The following is a 23,922-nucleotide window of genomic DNA, read 5'->3' on the forward strand; positions in this document are numbered from 1 at the left end:
CTAATGTTTGTTTAATAATATTTCATAAAAACTTTTTATTCATATTCAATATTTGCAGACTCCTAATAATTGCGCATTTGGGTTGGTGGGAATTATTTCTTTGCCATGTTGCCATGTTTCTAGCATAAATCCAAAAAGTTTCAAGATTTACTTCCACTGGTCAGTTCTTCTCGACCGAAGGGCCTAAACTCGGCATCCAGATGTTTTCTGAAAAATAAATATGATTTTATTTCGTTAATACTAAATTTGGCGTTTGTTCCTTAGTTATAAACAAGCTCTGGCATCTTGGGCCCTAGGTTTTAATGAAAGTGCTCTGGTTTTGAAATGCAGGATCAGTCATGGCAGACCGCAACTTTGGCGTGTTTCTTGGACAAAGTCCACCTGATGAACAGCGCCTTCTCAACCACAGTGTGCCATCCACTAGTACAAGCGTGAATACTCACTGGGACAAGCCCACAGGCAAGCAGATTCACCAGTGCACCCACTGCGGCAACGTTTTCAAGCAGAGATCATACCTAGTGAAGCACATTCGCACCCACACAGGCGACCGCCCGTATCATTGCAGTGACTGTGATAGCACATTCGCTTATAAGGACAGCCTGGTCAGACACCTGCGCACGCATACGGGTGATCGACCGTACCGTTGTGACCACTGTGACAGCAAATTTTCAGTAAAGAGCAGTTTGCACAATCACCTGCGCACCCATACGGGTGATCGTCCGTACTGTTGTGACCACTGTGGCAGTGCATTTGTAGAAAGGAGCCACCTGGTAAAGCACGTCCGCATCCACACTGGTGAGAAGCCATACCAGTGCCAAATGTGCCCCATGGCATTTGCACAAAAGGGAACCCTTGTGGCACACGTGCGGTCCCACAAGGGTGAAAAGCCATTCCAGTGTGACTCGTGCTCAAAGGCGTTCTCAGTTAAGTGGAAGTTAAAACACCACAAAGAGACAAGACACTAAAGGAATAGCATTGTTCCATGGTGCGCTTTGGAACACGTTTTGGTAGCTATCCTGTTGGCAACCAGATAACAGCATGCTAGCTAAGTGACCTATGAGAAGTGATCTATCCTAACATGGTACTCGACTACTGTCCTGAAACGTGCGGGTTCAATCCCGGCTGCGACAGCCACATTTCAGTGGAGGCGAAATGTTGAAGGCATGTGTACTGTTCGATGTCGGTGCATCTTTAAAGGACCCCAGGTGGTCGACATCACCAGAGCCCTTAACTACAGCGTCGCTCTTTGCGTGAGTCGCTTTGGGATGTTAAACTCCATAAACCAAATGATACCCTATGTCCGTAGTTAGTTAAATTTCAAGCATTAATTTTTAATGCTGACACTACACTGGCACTGGGCTATTCCGTATCTTCTTTCGGAACCGCTAGCCTACTATGCTTCCAGACTTATGTGGACTAGAGGAAATTGTGACACATAGGGATGACATCACTTCCCATTAAAGAAAGGTTTTCAGTGATAATGTATCCAGGATTTATACCTCGTGTTCTCAGCTTTCTGATGAAGATCAGAAGAAGAAAATCTGGCCTTATTGTTTATTGAGATTTGTTGCCCTAAGCACACTTGTGTTACTTAAATGTTTTATCGTTTTACAGATTCCCATTGCAGCAGCTCTATTTGCATAACGTCAAAAGAAAACATGCTGCTGTGTGATTTTTTCAGTGCGGCATTCTAGTTCTAGCAGAATGTATGAGAGAAGAGAACAAAAGATTGCATGGCTAGCTTTGTTTTTTGGTTTTAAGAATTACTTTTTTTGAACCAAAAACATTGAAAGAGGTTCACTGCTCTGGTATCAGTTGTCAGATTGCTCTTTCTGTGCTGCGTGCAAATGGCATATTTTGTGGAATATCGTGGCCTATTTTCAGCCTTTTTGTTGGAGTAGCAGTAGTGCTGGAATTGTGCTTTGAGTTAGCTTCTTCGTAAGGCGTACATATTACGGAAGCTAGCCTTGTTGCATTTTCACAAGGTGTTTATGACAAGAAGGCTTTTGGGTTTGTCACCACTGATGCCAGTGTTGCTGTAATTGCTTTGATTCATCATAGGCTGTTCAGCCAATGCGTTTGTAGAAACAATCACTTCGTAGCATCGAGAAGTCTTTCAGTTGTTTTCAGTTCACATTTTATTTCTTCTTGTGAGTATGAGTATTTTGTTGCACCTGCTGCCAAAAAGTGGTCGCGACATTCTGGCTGTTTGCAGTGCTTATTTCCTTTATTTGTGCTCTGTGCATCAAAACTCAAAAGCATTGATACTCTTTGGTTTCCCATCTGTGTAGGTTTTAGCCCTCCCCATGATTTGTGGCATCACTAGCTGCATTATTCAGCTCTGTGCCTGCAAGATTACTACTCTGTGTGGTTGCATTCCTTCACTACTGACACAACAGTGAACAATTGTTTTGTTGGTTGGCTTGGAGAAAGATGCTTTCATTCTTTGCATCAGGAGTCATTTACATGAGTTAGGATTGGTAACAATTGGATGGGCAGCAATTAGAACTGCCTACTTAAAAACTATTCCCCAAAGTGGTTGCATTACTGTTGTCTGAAACACTTGTGGAGAAACACAGTGCGGCATTTCTAGAGAGCAGCTCTAATCTTGTTTGACATGTATGCTGGTCATAAAGGTTCATCTGGCATAATTGTCTTTCTTTTATCGGGCAAGTTTAGCTCACAGTTGCGCTGTATTGTTTGCAATAAAAATGGTTATGTGGCTTTTTCTTGCTGTACTGATGTTTCTCCACCAGGAAAAAAATGCATTTATTGCCAAGAAAATTGGATGAAAAATGTTCCCTCCACCTGATTCAATCTCGGGATATCAGGATCAAAACAGATCCGCCGTTTCTTTTCATAAGTGAATGGCAGTGTATCCTCAGCGATCCACATGAAAAAAATTTTCTTGATGCACTGCATGTTTGCTTGCGAAGACGGCTGCTAGTAGTGACACCTATTTTTCATGTCGGTAGAGTGTGGTGATATATCTATTTGGGTCGGCTTCAAATTCTCTTGTGTTTCCTTTTGGTGTACTATTTCTTGTTTTCATCAAAATCAAATATTTTTCAGCCTCAATATTATTTTTATGCCTTAAGGAAGACAATTTGTTAGTTTTTGTGCGCAAAGCGCTGGGTGTTTATTGCGGAAATGTGGGAAATTGTATACAAAGTGTCGTAATTGAAAACAGCATCATAGATAAGCTGCGACTTGTAAAGTAAACATCCGAAGGGTCGTGGACGTAATTTCTTTTTCAAAAGTGCACATTATGCTTGACATTGAGAGTAAACAAATCGTTTTACAACTGCCCGCAAAATATGTACTCAGAAAAATGGCAAATGGCTTCCTACCACACTCACTGTTTTGTGAAATAATATTTACTGCATTCACTATGTGGCCCAAACAATCTAGCTTATTTGTAACTTGAAGGATTCGAAATTCACCTGAAACAAAGAAGTCACTGTTAGATGCTGCCCACTCTCTGCAAAAGCTACGAGTTCGCTTTATACGACATCGTGCCCTTAACGTGTCGGAAGGTTAAAGTGTATTTTAGAGCGAGTTGCTATTCCACTTTGTAGCAGACAGGGATAAAAAATAGGAAACGGAGAGATACCAGATCATTATTGTGGCACTTTATGCTTCACCATTTTTCTATGTTTAAGCATCTCCCATTTCTGCTTGACAAAATTTGAAGAATGTTTCGGAAATTCCTCAATACTTTGTGAATTGATTCCCATTCAGTTTCAAATAATTACTGTGGAAAAATTTATTCCCTGGACAAAAAAAATCTGGCAATGCTTGCCTGACATGCTGAGTACATTGTGACCAGTTTCCTACAATTTTTCAAATGATTCACTTCACATCCTTCTAGTCATCACCTTAACACTGTGTCATCTTTTGAGGCGAGATATGCTATTCACACTATTCTTTAAGCTAAATAGAAGATCTGGTCATTTTTTTCGGGTATTGGTGTGGTATTAAAGGGGCTCCGAAACGTCTTCCGAGGAGAGCACATTAACTCGCTTAATGACTCCGCTGCGTTGCCATGAAAACACGACCCAAATACTGCTCTTCTACACGCAGCAGACGACCCACAATCACGCCTAAAAGTTGGCGAGTCCTTCCCGGCGACTTTTTCATCCTAGCACCCTCCTGCGTCCCCCGCATCTGCGTAGACAAGGTGAGAGGTGGCCATTGGTTAGATTCTTGCAGACATTAGGCAGCTACAGTGGCCACGGCCAATAAGCCGCTTTGCTCCTGTGTGTCGGGAAGCTTCGCTCTCAGAGGGGGGTCGGCGAAGGAGCGCCTACCTTCCAGCGTGCAAAAAGTGACGAGAGGAGGGGGAAAGGCGCCAAGGTGCTGAAATTCGAATTTTAACTACAGATAACTCAGCTTCTACAAAGCGTATTTAAATATGTTTTGCTAAACACTATTCGTGAAGTGACGTGCTTCAATATCACATGCATACCACAACTTAATTAGAGCACCCTGCACAGCCCCTTTAATACTTCTGTTTAGGTGAGCGGGTTCATTTCTAATAAGGTACGTACTTGCGCGAAGAGGACTGGATGCAACGAAGAAACACATTTGACTTGTTTTGCTCTGTTCATGCCGTACATGTTTGTTCATAGTGTCCTGTCTTCCTGCTAGTATGTACCTTATTAGAGGTGGTGTGGTATGCGATAAAACACATATGCAAACTGCCGCGATGGCTAAGTGGTTGTGGCGTTTGGCTGCCAAGTGCAATGTTGCGAATTTAAATCCTGGCTACTGTGGCTACATTGTGACATAAGTTGAATACAAAGAAATTATGTGCTGTGTGGTGTCGGTGCACATCAAAGAAAACCAACGTAACAAATTATTGGAAACTAATAGGTACCATGTTTTGGCAGAAACGAAGCCTCACTGCTCCCCATCTCCCAAGTCTAGAGTTACAACCAGACACCTCCAAATGTTAGCTGCAGCCTAGGGCTGCTCTAGGCACAGATTTCTGACCATAGTATAAGCTGAGTAGTATGTTGAGAACAGTGCCTGTTTGCATATCTTTCTTGTCCAGATTCTTTCATATCTTTTGCTTCTTTATGTAATGAATGGTCTTGAGTTCTTTTTATGTGTTGTCCAAAGTGCAGTCATATATAAAGGAAGCATATTAACATAGCTTCTTTGGGCATTACAGTTTTTATTTTACTTCCGCTGCTTTTCTCTGTTAATTTTGCAGGGTAATATCAACGAGCCAAGGAATATATGCTACCAGAAGATTTTTGCTGAATTAATAAGGTGCAGTAAAAGTAATACATTCTGTGCAATGATGAGCCATTGAATGGATGTATGTGTGGTGAACCATCCTTGATCTGGCTTCTGGTGATAAATGACTTTTAGTTTTTGGAAATGTCTTGCCTTACTTGTCTTTGTTGTTACAGTACCATGCACATTTCTGATAATTTTGTTTATTTTCTCTGCCGTTTCTTGTTTTTGCTTTAGTCATGTCTGAGGCTTTATGATGAAGTATCTCTACCAAAGCTACAGCAACAGCTTTTATTACTGTTCAAGCAGATTTTCGGTGTTGAACTTTAACCTGTTCTGTTTTACCTGCTCTTGAGCGAAAGCCTTAATTGGTTGCTAATTCAAAGTGCACATAGAAGTCTGATGATATTTTTTATGTGTATAACACTGATGACACTAGCTGGCTAAACAGTATCTGTTGCTACATGAGTTTGTCTGAAACCTTGACGTCAATTCCATTTTTCGGTTTGTGTTAATAGCACGTGTCTGCGGAATGAACTGTAGCGTCCTCATCTTTACCTGTAATTTTAAAAATTGTCCTTATCTTTAAGTGTAATTTTTAAGACGTTTGTGTCTCAGCATGGAAACTATGTTTACGTCTATTACTAAGTGTATGTTAGTTTGGTATGCGACGAGGTATGAACCAGCTTTGAGATAGGGTTTTGCACTCTTACGGTCTGCCGGTAACATGAGCTTTTTGCCAGCTGAAATGCGAACTGTATCCAGAATTCAAAGAAGGAAATTTCACTTCACAACTGTGCACTTTTTAATCCCTCCAGTCACAGTTCGTTCATGTGCGCACATTAAATTTGTGTCTGTTTTACCTACTGCCGTGAATTTTTTTGCTCAAAATGGCTGCTACCTACATATATGGAACCCTTTGCAGCAGGCTTTGAGAACCGTCTCAAGCCAGTCTTGTAAAATTAACGAAAAAGTGTTTGGTGTATGCCTCTTTTTTATTAATATGTGTACTATACGATGTCAGTGCACGTTAAAGAACCCCAGGTGGTCGATATTTCCGAAGCCCTTCACTAGAGCATCCCTGATAGCCTGAGTTGCTTTGGGACGTTAAACTCCCGTATACATTAACGATCTTCTTTAATAATATTAATAATAGCTCTGGCAAGAGTACTTCATGCGTGCTTTCATTTGCTTGTTTTGATACCTTAGTTCTAAAATGGTACTCTAGTGACAGGAATGAGTCTGAACGGTTTGAGGCCTTGAAGTTGCGTCAGATACAGGCTTATGAGAGGATGTCGATATTGAAAATAAGGGTGGGAGTGTAAATGTTCGAAAAAATCCTATATCGAATTGAACATGTTTGTTATTCGGCTCGTACTCAGTTCGAGAATTTAGTATCTGAGTTTTTTATTTTCGAAAGTTTTGAAATATTTAGTTAGCAGCAATCAAATATTTTGCTGACTTTCATTAATCCATTCATGGCAGAACCAAAATATATGGGCAAATTATCCAAACATTAAGTTTAAGGTGCCTGGTAAACTGTACAAAGGCATTTGTTTCTGTCATTCATCGGGTCAACCGTTTTCACGCGGGCACCGATTGTCTTGGATGTTTAGCAAATTTCTGCAGGTGGGCTGGTCACATCACACGAGCTGAGAGCATGATGGGTGACCACCTGCTTCAAACCATCACAGAATGAGAACACATCTTTTAATCATCAGCAGCAGCAGTCTGACAACGCCCACTACAGGCCAAAGGCCTCTTTCATGTCTCCCCAATTATCCCTGTCCTTTGCCAGCTGTGCCCACTGTATGCCCACAAACTTCTGAATCTCATCAGGCCATCTAACTTTTTATTGCCCCCTGCTACACTAACCACAGTCAGAAAAAAAAGGTTGGGAATTTTCTTTTGATCCAATTGGACATTCGAACTGGTTTCATTTGGATCTTCGAATTGGTTCTAGCTGTGTTTTTAGCCACCCGACCAATTCAACCTCACTGGATCCAACTGGACCAACAGATTGGATGAATCAGGTCCTAGCAGTTATTGCATCCAGAAAATATTCCCAAAATATGCCTCACAACATGTGAGAAATACTTCTGCAACTTAACATAATATTAATATGGAAAAGGAAAACTGATTTGTGAGGAAATTAGGGAAACATTGTGTCTGTGTTGTTCTTCCAGTATGCAGAAACTGCACATTTGTCACGGGCTTATCACTGTTTGCACTTTGAGCCTCCTCACAAGGATTTACCGCAATTTTTTTTATCAGTAATGTGGGAGGGGGCGTTTTATAACTCAACCGTTGGATAAATCGGTAGTTTCTTCCAGTCCCTGGAAATTCAATTTAACTAGGTTTTTCTACCCATAATGTTACCTTTAATTGTTGCTTCATCTGAATTCATTGATTTCATTTTGTTTCTCATGTTGCGTGATCACATCACCTGTGGCATACTTTACAGTACTGTTTCTGTTAGCTTGATCTCTCCTCCTTTACATATAAAAAGGATCAGAGCTGGAAATCACGAAATTATTAAAAACCTGGGTTAATGCTGTCTAATCATACAATACACAATTCTGTGCACGCCATTTTTTATTGTATAGTGCTGAGTCAGTATAGTGTTTTTTCTTTTGGTTGCAAAGGATATACACTTTTTTTTAAAAAAAGAAGTCTGTGCAATGATTGCTTATTTATATCTTCTTAAAATTTTTTATTCATATTTACAATTTAAATATTCGCAGACTCCTAATAATTGTGCATCGAAGTTGCTGGGAATTATTTCTTTGCTATGTTGCCATGTCCCTTACGTAAATCCAAAAAGTTTGAAGATTTACTTCCACTGGACAGTTCTCGACTAAAGGGCCTAGACTGAGCATACTAAATATGGTTTTTGTTCTCTAGTTGCAAGCAAGCTGTGGTATCTTGGGCCTGAGGTTTTGATGAAAGTGCTCTGGTTTTGAAATGCAGGATCAGTCATGGCAGACCACAACGTTGGCGTGTTTCCTGGACAAAGTCCACCTGATGACAAGCACCCTGCCAACCACAGTGTGCCATCCATTAGTACAAGCTTGAGTACTCACTGGGACAAGCCCACAGGCAAGCAGATTCACCAGTGCACCCACTGCGGCAAGATTTTCCAGAAGAGATCTGACCTCGTAGCGCATATTCGCATCCACACAGGCGATCGCCCGTATCATTGCAGTAACTGTGATAGCGCGTTCGCAACAAGGAACAGCATGGTCAGACACCTGCGCACCCATACAAGTGATCGTCCCTACCGTTGCAGTTTTCGTGACAGTGCCTTTTCTAGAAAAAATACTTTGGTAAGAAATGTCTGCATTCACACTGGTGAGAAGCCTTTCTATTGCCAGCTGTGCCCCATGGCCTTTGAACAAAAGCTAACCCTTATGGTGCACGTGCGGTCCCACAGGCATGAAAAACCATTCCATTGTGACTTGTGCTCTAAGGCGTTCTCAGTTAAGTGCAGTTTAAAACACCATAAAGAGCCAGGACACTAACAGAACAGCTGAGTTCCCTGGTGCCCTTTGGAATGCATTTTGGTAGCGGTCCTGTTGACAACCAGCTGGCAGCATGCTAGCTAGGTGACCTGTGACAAGTGTTCCTTATTAAGCTATGTCGGTAGCTAGTTTGATTTGCGGCCATTCTTGAATGTTGACGCGCTCTTTGCCTGAATGGGACGCCGACATGCCCTTGTACTGCACTGGTGCTGGGCTATTTCATTTCTTCTTCCAGAGCCACAAGTATATTGGACTTCCAGACTTACGTGAACGAAAAAAAAAATAATCTGACATATGGGGTGGCATCACTTCCCATTGAAGAAAGGCATTCAACAGCAGTATGTCTAATATATTTATTGCTGGTACTAGGTCTCAGGTTTATGATGAAGATGGGGAAAAAAAGGGTGGCCTGACTGTCTGTTGAATTTTATTGTCCCAAGTGTACTTGTGTTTTTAAAGAGATGGCATTGCTGCAATATAATATTGGCAGATTGTGTGTAATTGGAATTTATTCAGAATTGGAGTGTTGGTGAGTGAAAAAATAGAGTCGGAATGGAATACATTGCCCCGCCGCGGTGCCTCAGTGGTTGGGGTGCTCGGCTACTGATCTGGAGTTCCCAGGTTCGAACCCGACCACGGCGGCTGCATTTTTATGGTGGCAAAACGCTAAGGCGCCTGTGTGCTTTGCGATGTCAGTGCACGTTAAAGATCCCCAGCTGGTCGAAATTATTCCAGAGCCGTCCACTACGGCACATCTTTCCTCCTTTCTTCTTTCACTCCCTCCGTTATCCCTTCCCTTAGGGCGCAGTTCAGGTGTTCTAGGATATATGAGACAGATACTGTGCCATTTCCTTTCTTCAAAAAACCAATTATTATTATTATTAATGGAATACATTGGAGAATGGAAAGCAAAGGCTATCACATGCCCTCCACATCAGTCCAATTGATTGCCCCGAAATTTTTAAAAATGGTTTTGGTGTGCTGCCGTATATCACTACAGCTTTGTTTGCTTAGTGTCAAAATTGAAAACTGCGGATGTGTTGTGTTTTCAATTTGGCATTGGAATACTGCTATCAAAACGTATGAGAGGGGAGAACAAAAGTTGAGCCTCAAGATTACGTTGCTTGCTTTTGTATTTAGGCTTTAAGAATTACGTTTTTTGAACAAAAAATTTGAAGAACTGGTGTCACTTGACAGATCACCGTACCTGTGTTGCATGCAAATTGCATATTTTGTGGAATATTGTGTCCTCACTATATTCAGCCATTTTGTCAGAATAGCACTTGTGCTGAAATTGTGGTTTGAGTTAGCTTCTTTGTAAGCTGCACATGTTACTGAAGCTAGTCTTGTCATATTTTCATTGGGTGTTAATGACAAGAAGGCTATTGGGTTTGTCACCACTGATGTCAGTGTTGTTCTAACTGCTCTGATTCATTATAAGCTGTTCAGCTGATGTGCTTTTAGAAACATTTAGACCACTGTGGCGAGAAATCTTTCAGTGTGTTTTCAGATTCCATTCTATTTCTTCCTGTGTGTTGTTGGTTGCTTCCCATGAGTAATTTGTTAAACCTGCTGCCAAAAACAGGTCTTGACATACTGACTGTTTGTTGTAGTACTAATGCCTTTTATTTGTGTCCTGTACTTTAAAACTCCACAGCACTGGCACTCTTTCGTTTGCCATTTGTGTGACTTTTAGCACCCCAACCCCCAGAAAATGGTTTCTGGCATCGCTTGTTGCACTGCTCAGAGCTGTGCCTTCAAGAGTACTACTGTGTGTGGTTGCATTCCCTCACTAGTGTCACAACAGTGGGCAGATGTTTTGTTTGTTGGTTTGGAGAAATATGCCAAGTGTTCATTCTGTATATCAGTAGTCGTTTACGTAAGTTAGGGTAATTAACATTTATATGAGCAGCAACCAGAACCACACAATTAAAAATTATTCCCCAAGATCTGGTTGCATTACTGCTGTGTGAAAAATTTGTGGACAAATGCAATGTGGTATTACTAGAGTGCAGCTCGATATGTATGCACACGATAAAGTTTTAACTGGCATCGATGTTTTCACTTTGTTGGGCAGTGTTAGCTCAAAGTTACACTGTAGTGTTTGCAACAAAAATGGTTATGTATGGAATGCACCATTTCTTGTTTAATCGAAATGGAATATTTTTCAACCTAAATAATATATTCAGGTTTTTATGAAGACAGCCTGTCAGTTTTCCAGCGCAAGAATCTAGGACATATTATGGCATGAAGGTGCAAAATTTTATACAAAGTGTCGTAATTGACTAAAATAGCAACATAAATATGCTTTGACTTAGAAGGTAAACTCACGAGGGTCCATGAAATTAATTTCTATTTCGAAGGTGTGCATTACATTTGAAATTGAGGCAAAAAGTTGTGCTTAAATTGTGGCAAAATATTTTTGCAGAAGAATGGCTGATGATATACTACACCGCTCACTGTTTCACGAAATATTCACTGCATTCACTGTATGGCATAAAAAAATATCTAGCGTATTTGCATTATGAAGGATGTGAAGTTCACCTCAAAACAAAGAAAGGCTACTAGATGCAGCCCACTCTCGGAAAAAGCTGTGAGTTTGCTTTATGTGCTGTTGTGCACATAACGTGTCGAAGGGTTAAGGTGTGTTTTGGGGTGATCTTTTATTGTATTCTGTAGCAGACGGATAAGAAAGAGGATACAGAGAGATACAGATCACAACTGAGGCGCTTTATACTTTACCATTGTGGTATGCTTAAGCGTCTCCCATTTCTGCTTCACAAAGTTTGAATTATGTTTCGGAAATTCCTAAATACTTGGGGAATTTCTTCTCTTTCAGTGGCAGATTATTACTGTGCAGAAATTTATCCCCTGAAAAAAAATATATATCTGGCAATGCTTGCCTGACATACTGGGTATATTCAGTTTTCTGCGGAAACTTTTCAAATGATTCACTTTATATCCTTCTTGTCATCACCTTAACTATGTGTTGTCTTTTGAGGTGGGATCTGCTGTTCACACAAATTTTTTATGCCGAAAGAAAATATCGTCATTTTTCTCTGCTATTGGTATGGTATTAATACTATTGTTTGGACGAGTTTCACTCTGACCTATTTTCTTTGCACAAGTACGTACCTGATTAGAGATGGCGTGGTATGCCAAGTGTATTAAACTTGCATGTCACATCAGCCTTGTACTTGTGTCTGGAAGACTTTTCGTTTCACACGTTGGGCCAATTGGTGGAAACTGAGGGGAGACATTAGCGATACTTGCGCGAGAGAGGATAGTACTGTTACACGCACATGATAATTCCCTGTTTGGTCATCATTGCTGGTCACGTTAACACCAGTGCATTGCTTCCACAGGACCAGGTAGAGCGGAAAGCGCTACTCACTTCTCTTGAAAATTATCGCCCCGCGAAACTTCCCATTGTTGGGCCTTTCACACACTGTAATGACAAGTACAAAACACAGATCACGTAAACGGTGCCTGTCAACTCCTTTGTCTGCCCAGAGCTGTATGCAGCACTAGAGGAAGCAGATATGCTTACTACTAGACCCAAAACATTGCATAAATATACAGATATTTCTATAGAGCATCGGAGGCATTCGGAGTGTGCTTGTAATGCTACCAGGCCTTGCTTTAGAGAGTGCTTTCAAGGAATTCCACAATGTGAAACAGATTCCAAAACAAGCAATTGAAACAACTTCCATATGGTGAAACAGCCTCCAGGAAATTAGGAGACATAAGACCCCCTGAAATGCAACACAATGCAATTTTCTGCAGATGTAACGAAACGGGTTATTTCAGTGCCCTGTCAACCATGTTTAGCCATAACTGCAATCAGCATGTAGCTTGACGCAGCCAAGAGCTACAAAAAATGTCCTTGTTTGTAGCCAGCTCCCGTGCTCGAGAGGAGTTTGATTGCAATTACTTTCAATGTTATGCACAACTGTGGACTTTCATGAACATGCCTGAGCCAAACATTCCAGTGCATGCAAATCTTCAAATGTGTATGCAACATCCGGTACCTATTTCATTGCAAGGCCAGAAACGCTTTCCTCACAAGTGAAAAAATAGCAGCAGCAATCTGGCAACATGTGAAACATGGATATTCATGCGAACTGCTGTACTGGCTCAATGGCTTTTTTGTTTGGCTGCTGAGTGCAATGTTGTCGAATGAAATCCTGGCAACGGTCACCACATTTCGATGGAATTTAGATGCAAGCACACCCATGTGGTATGTGGTGTCAGAGCGCATTAAAGAACCTCAGGTGATCGAAATTATTCGAAGCTATCACCATGTTTTGGCATAAGCCAAGCCCCACTGCTTCCCATCTCCCAAGTCCAGAGCTACAGCCACTGACCTCCATAAGTGAGCTGCAGTCTAGGGCTGCACTAGGCGTTGATTTCCAGCCATAGTATAAGCTAGATAGTTGTATCATAAGCATGATGTCTGCTGGTATTTCTTTCTTGTCCACATTCTTTCATATCTTTTTTTCTCTGTAACTGATGGATGGTTCCGGGTACTTTTTGTGTGTTGTCCAACGTGCAGTCATTTGTAAAGAAAGAATTTCAGCATCGCTGTTTATGGCATTGCAGTTTTTATTCACTTAACCCTGCTTTTCTCTGTTAATTTCGCAGGCTAATATTGACAAGCCAAAGGAATACATGCTACCACAGGAAGAAGCCTTGAATATAAATCCTCGCCTTCACAGATGCTTTGGCCTGATGTTCATAGCCTGTGAATTAACCTGTTAATAGACCTTAGTGCCTGTCGTCCATGGACGAAATGGTGTGCATAATGCCCCATCCATGAAAAGCACAGATACTTTAAGCATCGATGAGGGTTATTATTGAAGATACCATGGGGCAACATGGTATAAGCATAAAGAAAAGTATGAGTTTACTGGACACCTTGTTATCATTTTCCCCAACTATTTCAAAATTTTCATTGAGCAAGGTGTTGTAAACAAAAATACATTCTGTGCAATAAGTAGCCATTGGATGAATGTGCCATTAGTGGCCATCCGTAATCTCTATTCTGGTGCTAAAGGAACTTTAAGAAATGTCTAGCCTTACTTGTCATTGTTGTTACAGTGCCATGCGAGTGCGTTTCTTATTATTTGGTTATTTTCTCTGTTGTTTTTTGTTTTTGCTTTAGTCACATTTGGAACATTACGATGAAGCATGTCTGCCAAAGCTGCAGCAACAGCTTTTATTACTGTTCAGCCAGACATTCAGGGTGGCATTTTAATCCGTTATATTTAAACTGCTCTCAAATGAAAGCCACATTTAATGTGCATTTCACTGCAGTTGCTAATTCAAAGTACACAGTGTAGCGTGGCTTGTTGTGGCTGGGCATTGGAGCTTGGCATTATTTTTCATGTGTATAACACTGCTCACACAGGTTCGCTGAACAGTATCTGTTGCTACATAGGTTTAACTCGCACCATGACGTCTATTCTATTTTTAGGTTTGCGGTAACAGAAGGTGACTTTTTGCTGAATGAAGTATAATATTATTATATTTACATGTAATTCTTTATAATTTTCTGACCAAAAATGGAAACCTTGTTTATGTCCATTGCTCATGATGTATGTGTTTGTTATGCAATCCATGACTGTGGTATGAACTATGAACCAGCTTTGAGAAGAAATGAGGCAGGGGGCTATTTATAGCTTAACCTTTGAATAATTAGGGAATATCTTACGGCCCCTTGAAGTCCGATTTAATGAGGTTTTACTATTCTTCCTGTTAGCTTTAAATGTTGCATCATATGAATTCATGGTTTCGTATTGTTACTTATTCTGCGTGTCTGCATCACCTATTGCATGCTGTTAATGCTGTCCAATCAAGAAATCTACATTTCTATGGACACCATGATTTTTTTAGTATGGTAGAGTCACTATAGTTTTGTATATTTTGGTTGCAAAGACCAGATACTATTTTGATAAAGAACATGGAGTTACGTTTGCACGTTTATATTTTTAAATTGTTTTTATACAAAACGTACATTCGATTCGATATTGGAAGGTATTTTTTTCTTAATATTCACATTTGAAATTTAAGCATTCACACACCCCTAATAATTGGGTAACTGGAACGGTGGGAATTTTTTCTGAGCTGTTGGATATGTTCCTTATAGAAATATAGAAACTAAAAATTTACCTCTAGTGGATGGTTGTTCTTGACTGAAGGGATTAAGCTCTACATATGAAATGTAACTCTACTCAAGTAACGCAGCTATTGCACAGCACTCTTGTCTACAGTCACAATCTGATAGCCCTAGCAGTATGTGAGCTGTGGCGTATTGGGCCCCACGTTTTAATAAAAGTGGTCTGGTTTTGTAATGCAGGAATGGCCACCACAGACTGCAAGGCTGGCGTGTTTCTCGGACAAAATTCACCTGATCAAAAGTGCCCAGTCAACCACAGCGTGCCATCCATTAGTACAAGCACGAGTACTCACCGGGACAAGCCCACAGGAAAGCAGATTCACCAGTGCACCCACTGCGGCAACATTTTCAAGAAGAGATCTGTCCTGGCTGCGCACGTTCGCACCCACGCAGGCGACCGCCCGTATCATTGCAGTGACTGTGATAGCACATTCGCTTATAAGAACGGCCTGGTCAGACACCTGCGCACCCATACCGGTGATCGTCCATACTGTTGTGACCACTGTGGCAGCACATTTGCTGTGAAGAGCAATTTGGACAGACACCTGCGCACTCATACGGGTGAGCGTCCATATCATTGTGACCACTGTGACAGAAAATTTTCAGTAAAGAACAATTTGGACAATCACCTGCGCACCCATACGGGTGATCGTCCATACCGTTGTGACCACTGTGGCAATGCATTTGTACAAAAGAGCCACCTGGTAGATCATTTCCGCATCCACACTGGTGAGAAGCGATTCCAATGCCAGCTGTGCCCCATGGCATTTGCACGAAAGGCAACCCTTGTGGCACATGTGCACTCCCACAAGGGTGAAAAACAATTCCAGTGTGATTTGTGCTCAAAGGCGTTCTCAGTTAAGTGGAATTTAAAACACCACAAAAAGACACGACACTAAAGGAATAATAGTGTTCCATGGTGCCCTTTGGAGGAAGTTTTGGTAGCAATCTTGCTGGCAACCAGATAAGGGCGTGCTAGCTAGGTGTCTTGTGACAAGTGTTCTATCCTAAAATGGAGCTCGACTGTTGTCTCGAAGCGCACAAGTTCGATCCTGGCTGCGACGGCCGTATTTCAGTGGAGGCGAAATGTTGAAGGCATGTGTACTGTGCGATGTCGACCACCCTAGGTGGTCGAAATTACCAGAGCTCTTCACTTTGGCGTCGCTTTGGGTCGTTAAGCTCCATAAAGCAAATGAAACTGTATGTCCGTAGTTAGTTTAATTTGCAAGCATTCTTTAATGTTGACACTACACTGTCACTGGGCTCGTATCTTCTTTCGGAACCGCTAGCCTACTATGCTTCCAGACTTATGTGGACTAGAGGAAATTGTGACACATAGGGATGACATCACTTCCCATTAAAGAGAGGTTTTCAGTGATAATATGTCCAGGATTTTTACCTCGTGTTCTCAGCTTTCTGATGAAGATCAGAAGAAGAAAATCTGGCCTTATTGTTTATTGAGATTTAGTGCCCTAAGCACACTTGTGTTACTTAAATGTTTTATCACTTTACGGATTCCTATTGCAGCAGCTCTATTTGCATAACATCAAAAGATAATATGCTGCTGTGATGTTTTTTCGGTGTGGTGTACCAGTGGTACTAGCAGAATGTATGAGAGAAGAGAATAAAAGATTGCATGGATTGCTTGCATGGCTTGCTTTTGTTTTTATTCTTTAAGAACAACTTTCTTTAATCATAAACGTTAAAAGAGTTTAACTGCACCAGTACCACTTCTCAGAACACTTTCTGTGCTGCATGCAAATGCTAAATTTGGTGGAATATTTCAGCCTTTTTTCAGCCTCTTTGGTCAGAATAGCAGTTGTGCTGGAATTGTGCTTTGAGTTAGCTTCTTTGTAAGGTGTATGTATTACGGAAGCTATCTTTGTCACATTTTCATTGGGTGTTAATGGCAAGAAGGCTATTGGGTTTGTCACCATTGATGTCAGTGTTGTTCTAATTGATCCGATTCATTATAAGCTGTTCAGCTGATGTGCTTTTGGAAACATTCACTCCACTAAGGCAAAAAGTCTTTCAGTGTATTTTCAGATTTTATTTTATTTCTTGTGTGTTCTTGGTTCCTTCGTATGAATATTTTGTTACCCCTGGTGTCAAAAAGTGGTCTCAACATGTTGGCTGTTTGCAGTACTAATTCCTTTTATTACTATTCTATGCATTAAAACTCAAAAGCATTGGTACTCGTTGGTTTCCCATTTCTGTGAACAGCTAAGCTGCTCCTCTCCCTAAACTGAGCTTTTATGTTGACAGGCAGTTCTAGTTTCCCCCTCGAAACTAATTTTTGGCATCACTAGTGTTTTGCTCTGCGCAATGCCCGCAACTATACTACTCTGTGTGGTTGCATTCCCTGCCTATTAACACAACATTGTACAGAGGTTTTGTTGGTTTGTTTGGTGGAATTTGGTTACTTTTCATTCTCCACATCAACGGATGTTTACTTAAGTTAGGGTTGTTAACAAATAAACATGCGGCAACCAGAACTGGGCACTTATAAATTATTCCCCAAGTTCTGGTTGCGTCCGTCTATAGGGCTGTCTGAAAAATTTGTGGAGAAAAACAGTGCAGCATTCCTTGATGGCAGCTCTAATCTTGTTCGACATGTTTGCAGGTCATAGAAGCTCAACTAGCATCAATGTTTTTACTCTATCGGGGCAGTGTTAGCTCAAAGTTACACTGTATTGTTCGCAATAAAAATTGTTATGTGGCTCTTTCTGGCTATGATGACGTCTGTTCAGCAGCAAAAAATGCATTTATTGCCAAGAAAATTGGAATATAAAAATTTGTCCCGCGCCTGAATTCAATACTCGTGACATCAAGATCAAGAAAAACTCCACAATGACTGTTTATAGGTGAATGGCGGCGTAGCCTCGGGGATCGCATGAAAAGAACTGTCTCTATGCACTGCAGACTGCTTGCAAAAGCCGCTGGTTGTGGCGACGTATATTTCAGTATTTTTTTTAATACAAAAGCATTGCTTGTCCCATTATGAGAATCACCAGCAGCAAGTGCTAGTGTACTCGCAGGTGGTACAGAAAATCACAGGGTTGGAACCCTACCGCGGCGGCCATGTTTCAACAGAGGCGAAACACAAAAGGCGCCGTGTGCTGTGTGATATTGGTGGATTAAAGATGCCCAGGTGGTCCGAGCCCTCCACAACAGCACCTCTCTCTTTTCTTCTTCCGCTGCCTTCTTTATCCCTTCTCTTATGTGGTGTCCGCCAAGATAAGTGAGACAATTACTGAGTCATTTCCTTTCCTCATATCCAATTTTGATTTTCAAATGCTGGGACTTATCGCACCCACAGCTAAACACCCGAAGGATTGTAGAAATAATTTCTATTATGAATGTGCACTTTATACTTGAAATTGTGATGAAAATAATGCTGCAACTGGTAGCTAAATATGTGCACACAAATATGGTGAAAGATGAGCTACACCGCTTACTGTTTTGCAAAATGTCATCGGCTACGTATGTTGACTGCACAGCATAAAAAACAACCTTGTTTGCGGGATGAAGGATATAAACTTAATGTGATACAAAAAAATCACCACTAGATGTAGCCCACTATCGGAAAAAGGTGCGAGTTTACTTACTTTGTAAACAATAGTGTAACTACATACATACAGTGCCAGAGGGTGTATATTGGGGTGAGTTGCTAGTCCACTTTGTAGCAGACAAGGATAGAAAAGGAGATGTAGAGAAACCAGACCACTATGCTTTACCGTCTTATGCTTTACTATCTTTACGTTTAAGCAAAAGGAAGGACAAACGGAAGGTGGCTGCCACGGGAAGATGCCGAAGGGCGATGGATGGATGGATGGAAGGTAGGAGCGTCCCCTTTGAAACTGGACAGTGGTAGTTGCCACCATGCTCAGTTTTTTTCCTTTATTTTTGTTTAACTCTGCTGTAAGTTGTTAATAAAATTCGCCATTTTCTTTAAAATACGATTTCTTTCCCCTTAAAACTTATGTCACGGCTCTGCTTTTGTGCCACCAATCCTCCAATCTCTTTTTGCTAATTTCCACCGCTGATTTATTTACATGACTATTTTTATCTCTAAACCCTAAGGCCTCAGGAAGAGTGACTGTGCATGCATCGACAACTGGATGGATATCATCACAATTTAGAATGAGGTGTTCTGTTGTTTCTACAGATTTACCACACACAGCACATGTGTCATCTTCTTCGTTAAATTTCTTTTTGTAGCTGAACGTTCTAAGACTCCTTGACCTATACTTCAAAGAGGAGGGCACTGCCCCTTGAGTTATCATAAAACGTTTCCTTCCTGATCTGCCTTTTCCAGCATCGATATAGTTCTACACTATGCTTCTTTTCCATTGAATCTGTCAAATTTTTACCTTCGACGTTTTTAACCTGCCGTTTAATGCTCTTTCTTTCTCCTTCCTCGTCCCTGGCAAACTTACTGGTCAGCTTTCTAGTTCGTTTCCGCCACTGTGTGTCATCGCTCTTTCTGTACAGGTATTTAAATACATTACCTGCCCAACTGTTAGCGTCCAATTTCCCCAGGCGTTCTTCGTATAGTACTTTACTCTGAGCTTCCCGTGCTTCGAACGTTGCCAAGTCCATATCCCCCTGTACTGCCTCGTTTGTGGTTTTCCCGTGCGCACCTAGTGCTAATCTTCCAACAGTTCTCTGATTTACTTCTAATCGCAACTGAACTTCAGCCCTTAAGCATAGAACCGCATTCCCGAAAGTAAGCCCCGGCACCATTATTCTTTTCCAAATACTTCTGAGGACTTCATACCTGTTGTACCCCCACAAGGCCCTATGTTTCATTATCCCGGCATCTCTTCGCCCTTTTGCTATGAGAGACTGTTCGTGCTTTTCCGTGTACATATGCCCTTTGTTTGCCCATACCCCGAGGTATTTGTATTCGGCCACTCTGGGTATTTCATGGCCCTGTATTGTAAGCTCCTGATCAGTTGTGCCGTTGAAAACCATCACACCTGACCTAGTTGCGCTAAAACTGAAACCTAGACTGTCTCCTTCGTCTCCACAGAAGTTCACCAAAGTTTGCAAATCTTCCTGGTTATTTGCTAACAGTACAATATCGTCCGCATACATTAAACCCGGTAGTCCTTGCTCAACAACCTTTCCGCCTAATGTGTATGACAGATCATAACCTAATAATAATAATTTGTTTTGGGGGGAAGGAAATGGCGCAGTATCTGTCTCGTATAGCGTTGGACACCTGTACCGCGCCGTAAGGGAAGGGATAAAGGAGGGAGTGAAAGAAGAAAGGAAGAAGAGGTGCCGTAGTGGAGGGCTCCGGAATAATTTTGACCACCTGGGGATCTTTAACGTGCACTGACATCGCACAGCACACGGGCGCCTTAGCGTTTTTCCTCCATAAAAACGCAGCCGCCGCGGTCGGGTTCGAACCCGGCACAGATCATAGCCTAGATTGCTTCCTTGTAGCCTTCTCTCCATACTTATCATATAAAGCATGAACAGCAGCGGTGATAGAGAACAACCTTGCCCTAATTTTTTTTGTACCTGGACAGTTGATGTACCCTTAATTCCTTCTCATGTATTTCAACTTTATTCTTTCGATATATTTCCTGTAGAAAATTAATTAATCTCAAAACCGCGTACAGCGCCGCTTCAGCAGCGGCGGCAGCGGCATGATCGAATGTTGTTTTTGCCTTCTTGTGTTAGCAGCGGCGTGGCAGCCGTTGCGTTCTTTAGAGGGTCTCGTGTGGTCGTCGTGTGGTCGTCGGTGGTCGTGTCGAGTGTGGTGCGCGGGTAAAGTGAACTAGAAGAGAGGGTGTCAAACGCCTATGCCGCCTGTGTATCAAAATCTAGGTAAAAAAAAAAGGTAATTTCCGCTTGGAGCGCTGCGCACGTATTCCTTGCTTAGGTGCCTTTTTAGAGGCGGCAGAACCACTGGGATGCCGCATCGGGCGCCCGAAAGTGAAGCCACCTTAAGTTGGGCAGCATGTCCCGGATGTCAGCTTTTGGCAGTGCATGAACAAGCCGTGCTAGCTAAAAAAAAAATAACCGAAACCGAAACTGAAGTTTGTGCCGCGCCGTCTTGCTGCTGCCGTGGACTTTGACTCTCCGTGCCACGCAGCGCCACTTTTGAATCCGCGTTTAGAGCACCCACGACTTTACTCTCCCAACCCCAATAGGTGCTTTTGGCAGATGAGTACTACAAACACGCCCTTCAAACCGTGCTGGGAATTGTTTCGTTCAGCTTGACGTCTTCCAGCTGCAGAGTGCGTCACGCAAACGCACGCTGTCGATCACTGAAAGGAGTTTTCGTCTGCGAGGTGACTGTAGTGTTTTCTTTCAGCTTGTGGAAGAGGGAAAATAAAGCACAACTGGATCAGCTCAGACTTGGCGGCGGCTCCCTGCACACAATGCAGCGAACGTTGCATTGTTAAGGATCCTACAGCCACCGGTTATACATGTCAGCCGATGGATGCGCGAGCTGCATGATTGCGAACCATGGACGGCTAGCTCATCGACAAAGTGGGCACACTTCGTTCTAGTCAATGTAAAAGTATGAGTGAACTCAGAAGTACAATCAAGCCGCCTTGTTGAACTTCAGTGCAGCGTATGCAACGAGGATAGCGTTATTCAAAAGCTTGGGCGCATTGCACTTAACTGCACGATGAAAAAGATTGCAGTAATTTAGACATAATAGCACCTATCTCCGCACATATCAGGCTATAATGAGAGCGTATACACGTGTGCAGTAGAAATGAAAGAAAAATCAGCTAAAGTAGATATTCTTCATTGTTTTTAACTCGAAAATGTTGTACATAAATAATATTCATTTCCAATAGGAGGCAAGGAAAAGGCTATATTAAATCGGCTTGAGCGGGCCTCCAAAACTCCACAACTGCACCTTTAAAGGGGGAAGGAACAAAATTTGTGTTTCGCATTTTCTCATACATTGGCAAATATAGATAACTACGTGGTAATCAACTATAGGTACCCGGTAAACAGACTGTGATTGAGGTCACGAAGACAGCTGTTTGTTCGGTCGCTCGCATTCCGGCTCATGGGGAAGGCTAGTACGGTTAAGAGACACAGGTTAATAAAACCGTGAGGGAGTTATTGTAGCTCTTTGTACATATGTGACGGGAGCACTAAATTTACATGTTACACCACTTCACTGCTGATACCAAACTGCATGAAAGAAACATTTTTATATAGTGTTAAGTGGACAGGTTTTATATGGAGCAGGGAACACGGCGCGGAACAGATGTCAAGTAAATGCCGCTCTTAGGGGCAACACGGCCGGCCGCCGGACGCCGTTCTCCTCTTCTCGCCGGCTTCGCTCTAATCGTCTTCATCAGGTGTACGTCTCTCACACGCAGGTTCTCCCTGGATCCCTGGGCAGCCGAAGGTCCCTGCGTGATGGTTAACCCGTCGGGCATGGCAGGCAGGGCCACGTGGTCGACTGCAGTCCTAGAGGAACCACGTCCACTGCTAACCTGCAACTGTGAGGTCGCTGAGTAGATCGACAACAACGCGAAGGTGGAACGTAATGCGGCAACATTTATGTTTACGTGGTACAGAGAGGGTGTACAGACGTGTCTTGGCACTCACAAAGTGAAGAAGGCCTTCTGCTTCGAAACAATTATCTTTAAATAATTACCCTATTATCTCCAATTACTGAACACCACAATGTAAAAAAAAACATACGCTCCTTGTTTCCGGTGACTGTTGGCTTCCATCAAAGGAGGGGAAAGCCTCAGAGTGCTTGCCAACGTTTCAACTAGAGGAGTTGTCGTCGTGTGGGTAAAGCATTCGTCAATGGCGTGAAGTATCGCCTTGCCTCCGAGGAAAAAGGCCCAGTGAGGGGGAAAAGGTGAGAAGGGTGTTATAGAATGGGGAGGGTGAATCTTGTCCAGGCTTGGTGGCTGCTACAGCGGCTTGAAATAAAAAGGCCGGCTCAACAGAAAGGAATACTGGGGTATTGAGCGTGGAGAGATGTGGCGAACGTGGAGGCTTTGTGTCCAGCTGCAAAAGGTGCACCGTGACACGACTGGCTTCGTTGGCCTGAAAAACGAAAAGAATATGATGAAACAATGAAGCAGCATGGCGGAGTGAAATGCGGGAGAACAAAAAAAGAAGGAATTAGAGGAAAAGAGAGAGAATGGGGGCGAGATTAGATGAATTGTGAGAGGAAGGGGGAGGGAATTAATGCTGAAGCCAAGGGTTCCTGAGAAATGACAGCAAAAGCTTCAGGGCATAAGGAAAAAGTAGAACGATCAGAAATCAGAGAGAGGGAAAAAAGGAGACTGAAGGGGAAAAACTCGGGTTGGGGCGGAGGCACAGAGTGAAAGAAAGGAGAAAGCGGCGATATTGAAGCAGTGAGAGAACATATTCTACCACGTTCCAGACCTTTTTAAAGAATTACGCCAGTACTGGAATAAATTCTAAGTTTCATTTGCATATATGTTGCACCCTGCAAGGTTTGCAATGTTTTAAACTTGTGGACTACGGATACAACTTTTTGTTTTCTATTTCTTGCAAATTTCAAGCCATTTTTTGCTTGTTATATAGAACACATTTTTCTCAGCAGCCGATCATAAAGAAGGTGTGTGGCTCGAGCCACCTTTTCTGCAAAGACCGTATGCCAGCGCTTTTGTCCCGAGGACTCCGTCCTGTATGCAGCTGTGCAGAACGCAAGCTTTATGAGCACCTGCTTTTTTTTTCTACGGTTTGCCGCTGGCTGAAACGGTCTCTGTAGGGCGCGCACCAACTGGTTTTTTTGCTTTGATCTACTGGTCCCAGAAGGAATGCCTTTCGGTTTTGTGCTGGGGTCTACTGGTTTCAGAAGGAAGCCTCCGGGCTTTGTGCTGTCTACTGGTCCCAGAAGGAAGCCTTCTGGTTTGCGCTGCTGGTTGAAATGGTCCCTGTAAGGAGCCTCTTCTGGTACCTGCTGGGCTTCTGGTTCTGAAGTGGGACCTACTGGCTCCTACAGAG

General features: G+C 42.3%; 1 protein-coding gene across 1 annotated transcript; it reads left to right on the plus strand.

Annotated features, from left to right (window-relative positions):
- Positions 1 to 336: 336 nt before the first annotated feature.
- LOC144112603 (uncharacterized) lies at positions 337 to 22,355 on the plus strand. Its single transcript, XM_077645400.1, has 2 exons — positions 337 to 863; positions 22,308 to 22,355. The coding sequence occupies exons 1-2, from the start codon at positions 339 to 341 to the stop codon at positions 22,353 to 22,355; spliced, it is 573 nt and encodes a 190-aa protein (XP_077501526.1). The 5' UTR covers positions 337 to 338.
- Positions 22,356 to 23,922: the final 1,567 nt, after the last annotated feature.

Source organism: Amblyomma americanum, unplaced genomic scaffold (genome assembly GCF_052857255.1).
Source record: "Amblyomma americanum isolate KBUSLIRL-KWMA unplaced genomic scaffold, ASM5285725v1 scaffold_428, whole genome shotgun sequence".
NCBI lineage: Eukaryota > Metazoa > Arthropoda > Arachnida > Ixodida > Ixodidae > Amblyomma > Amblyomma americanum.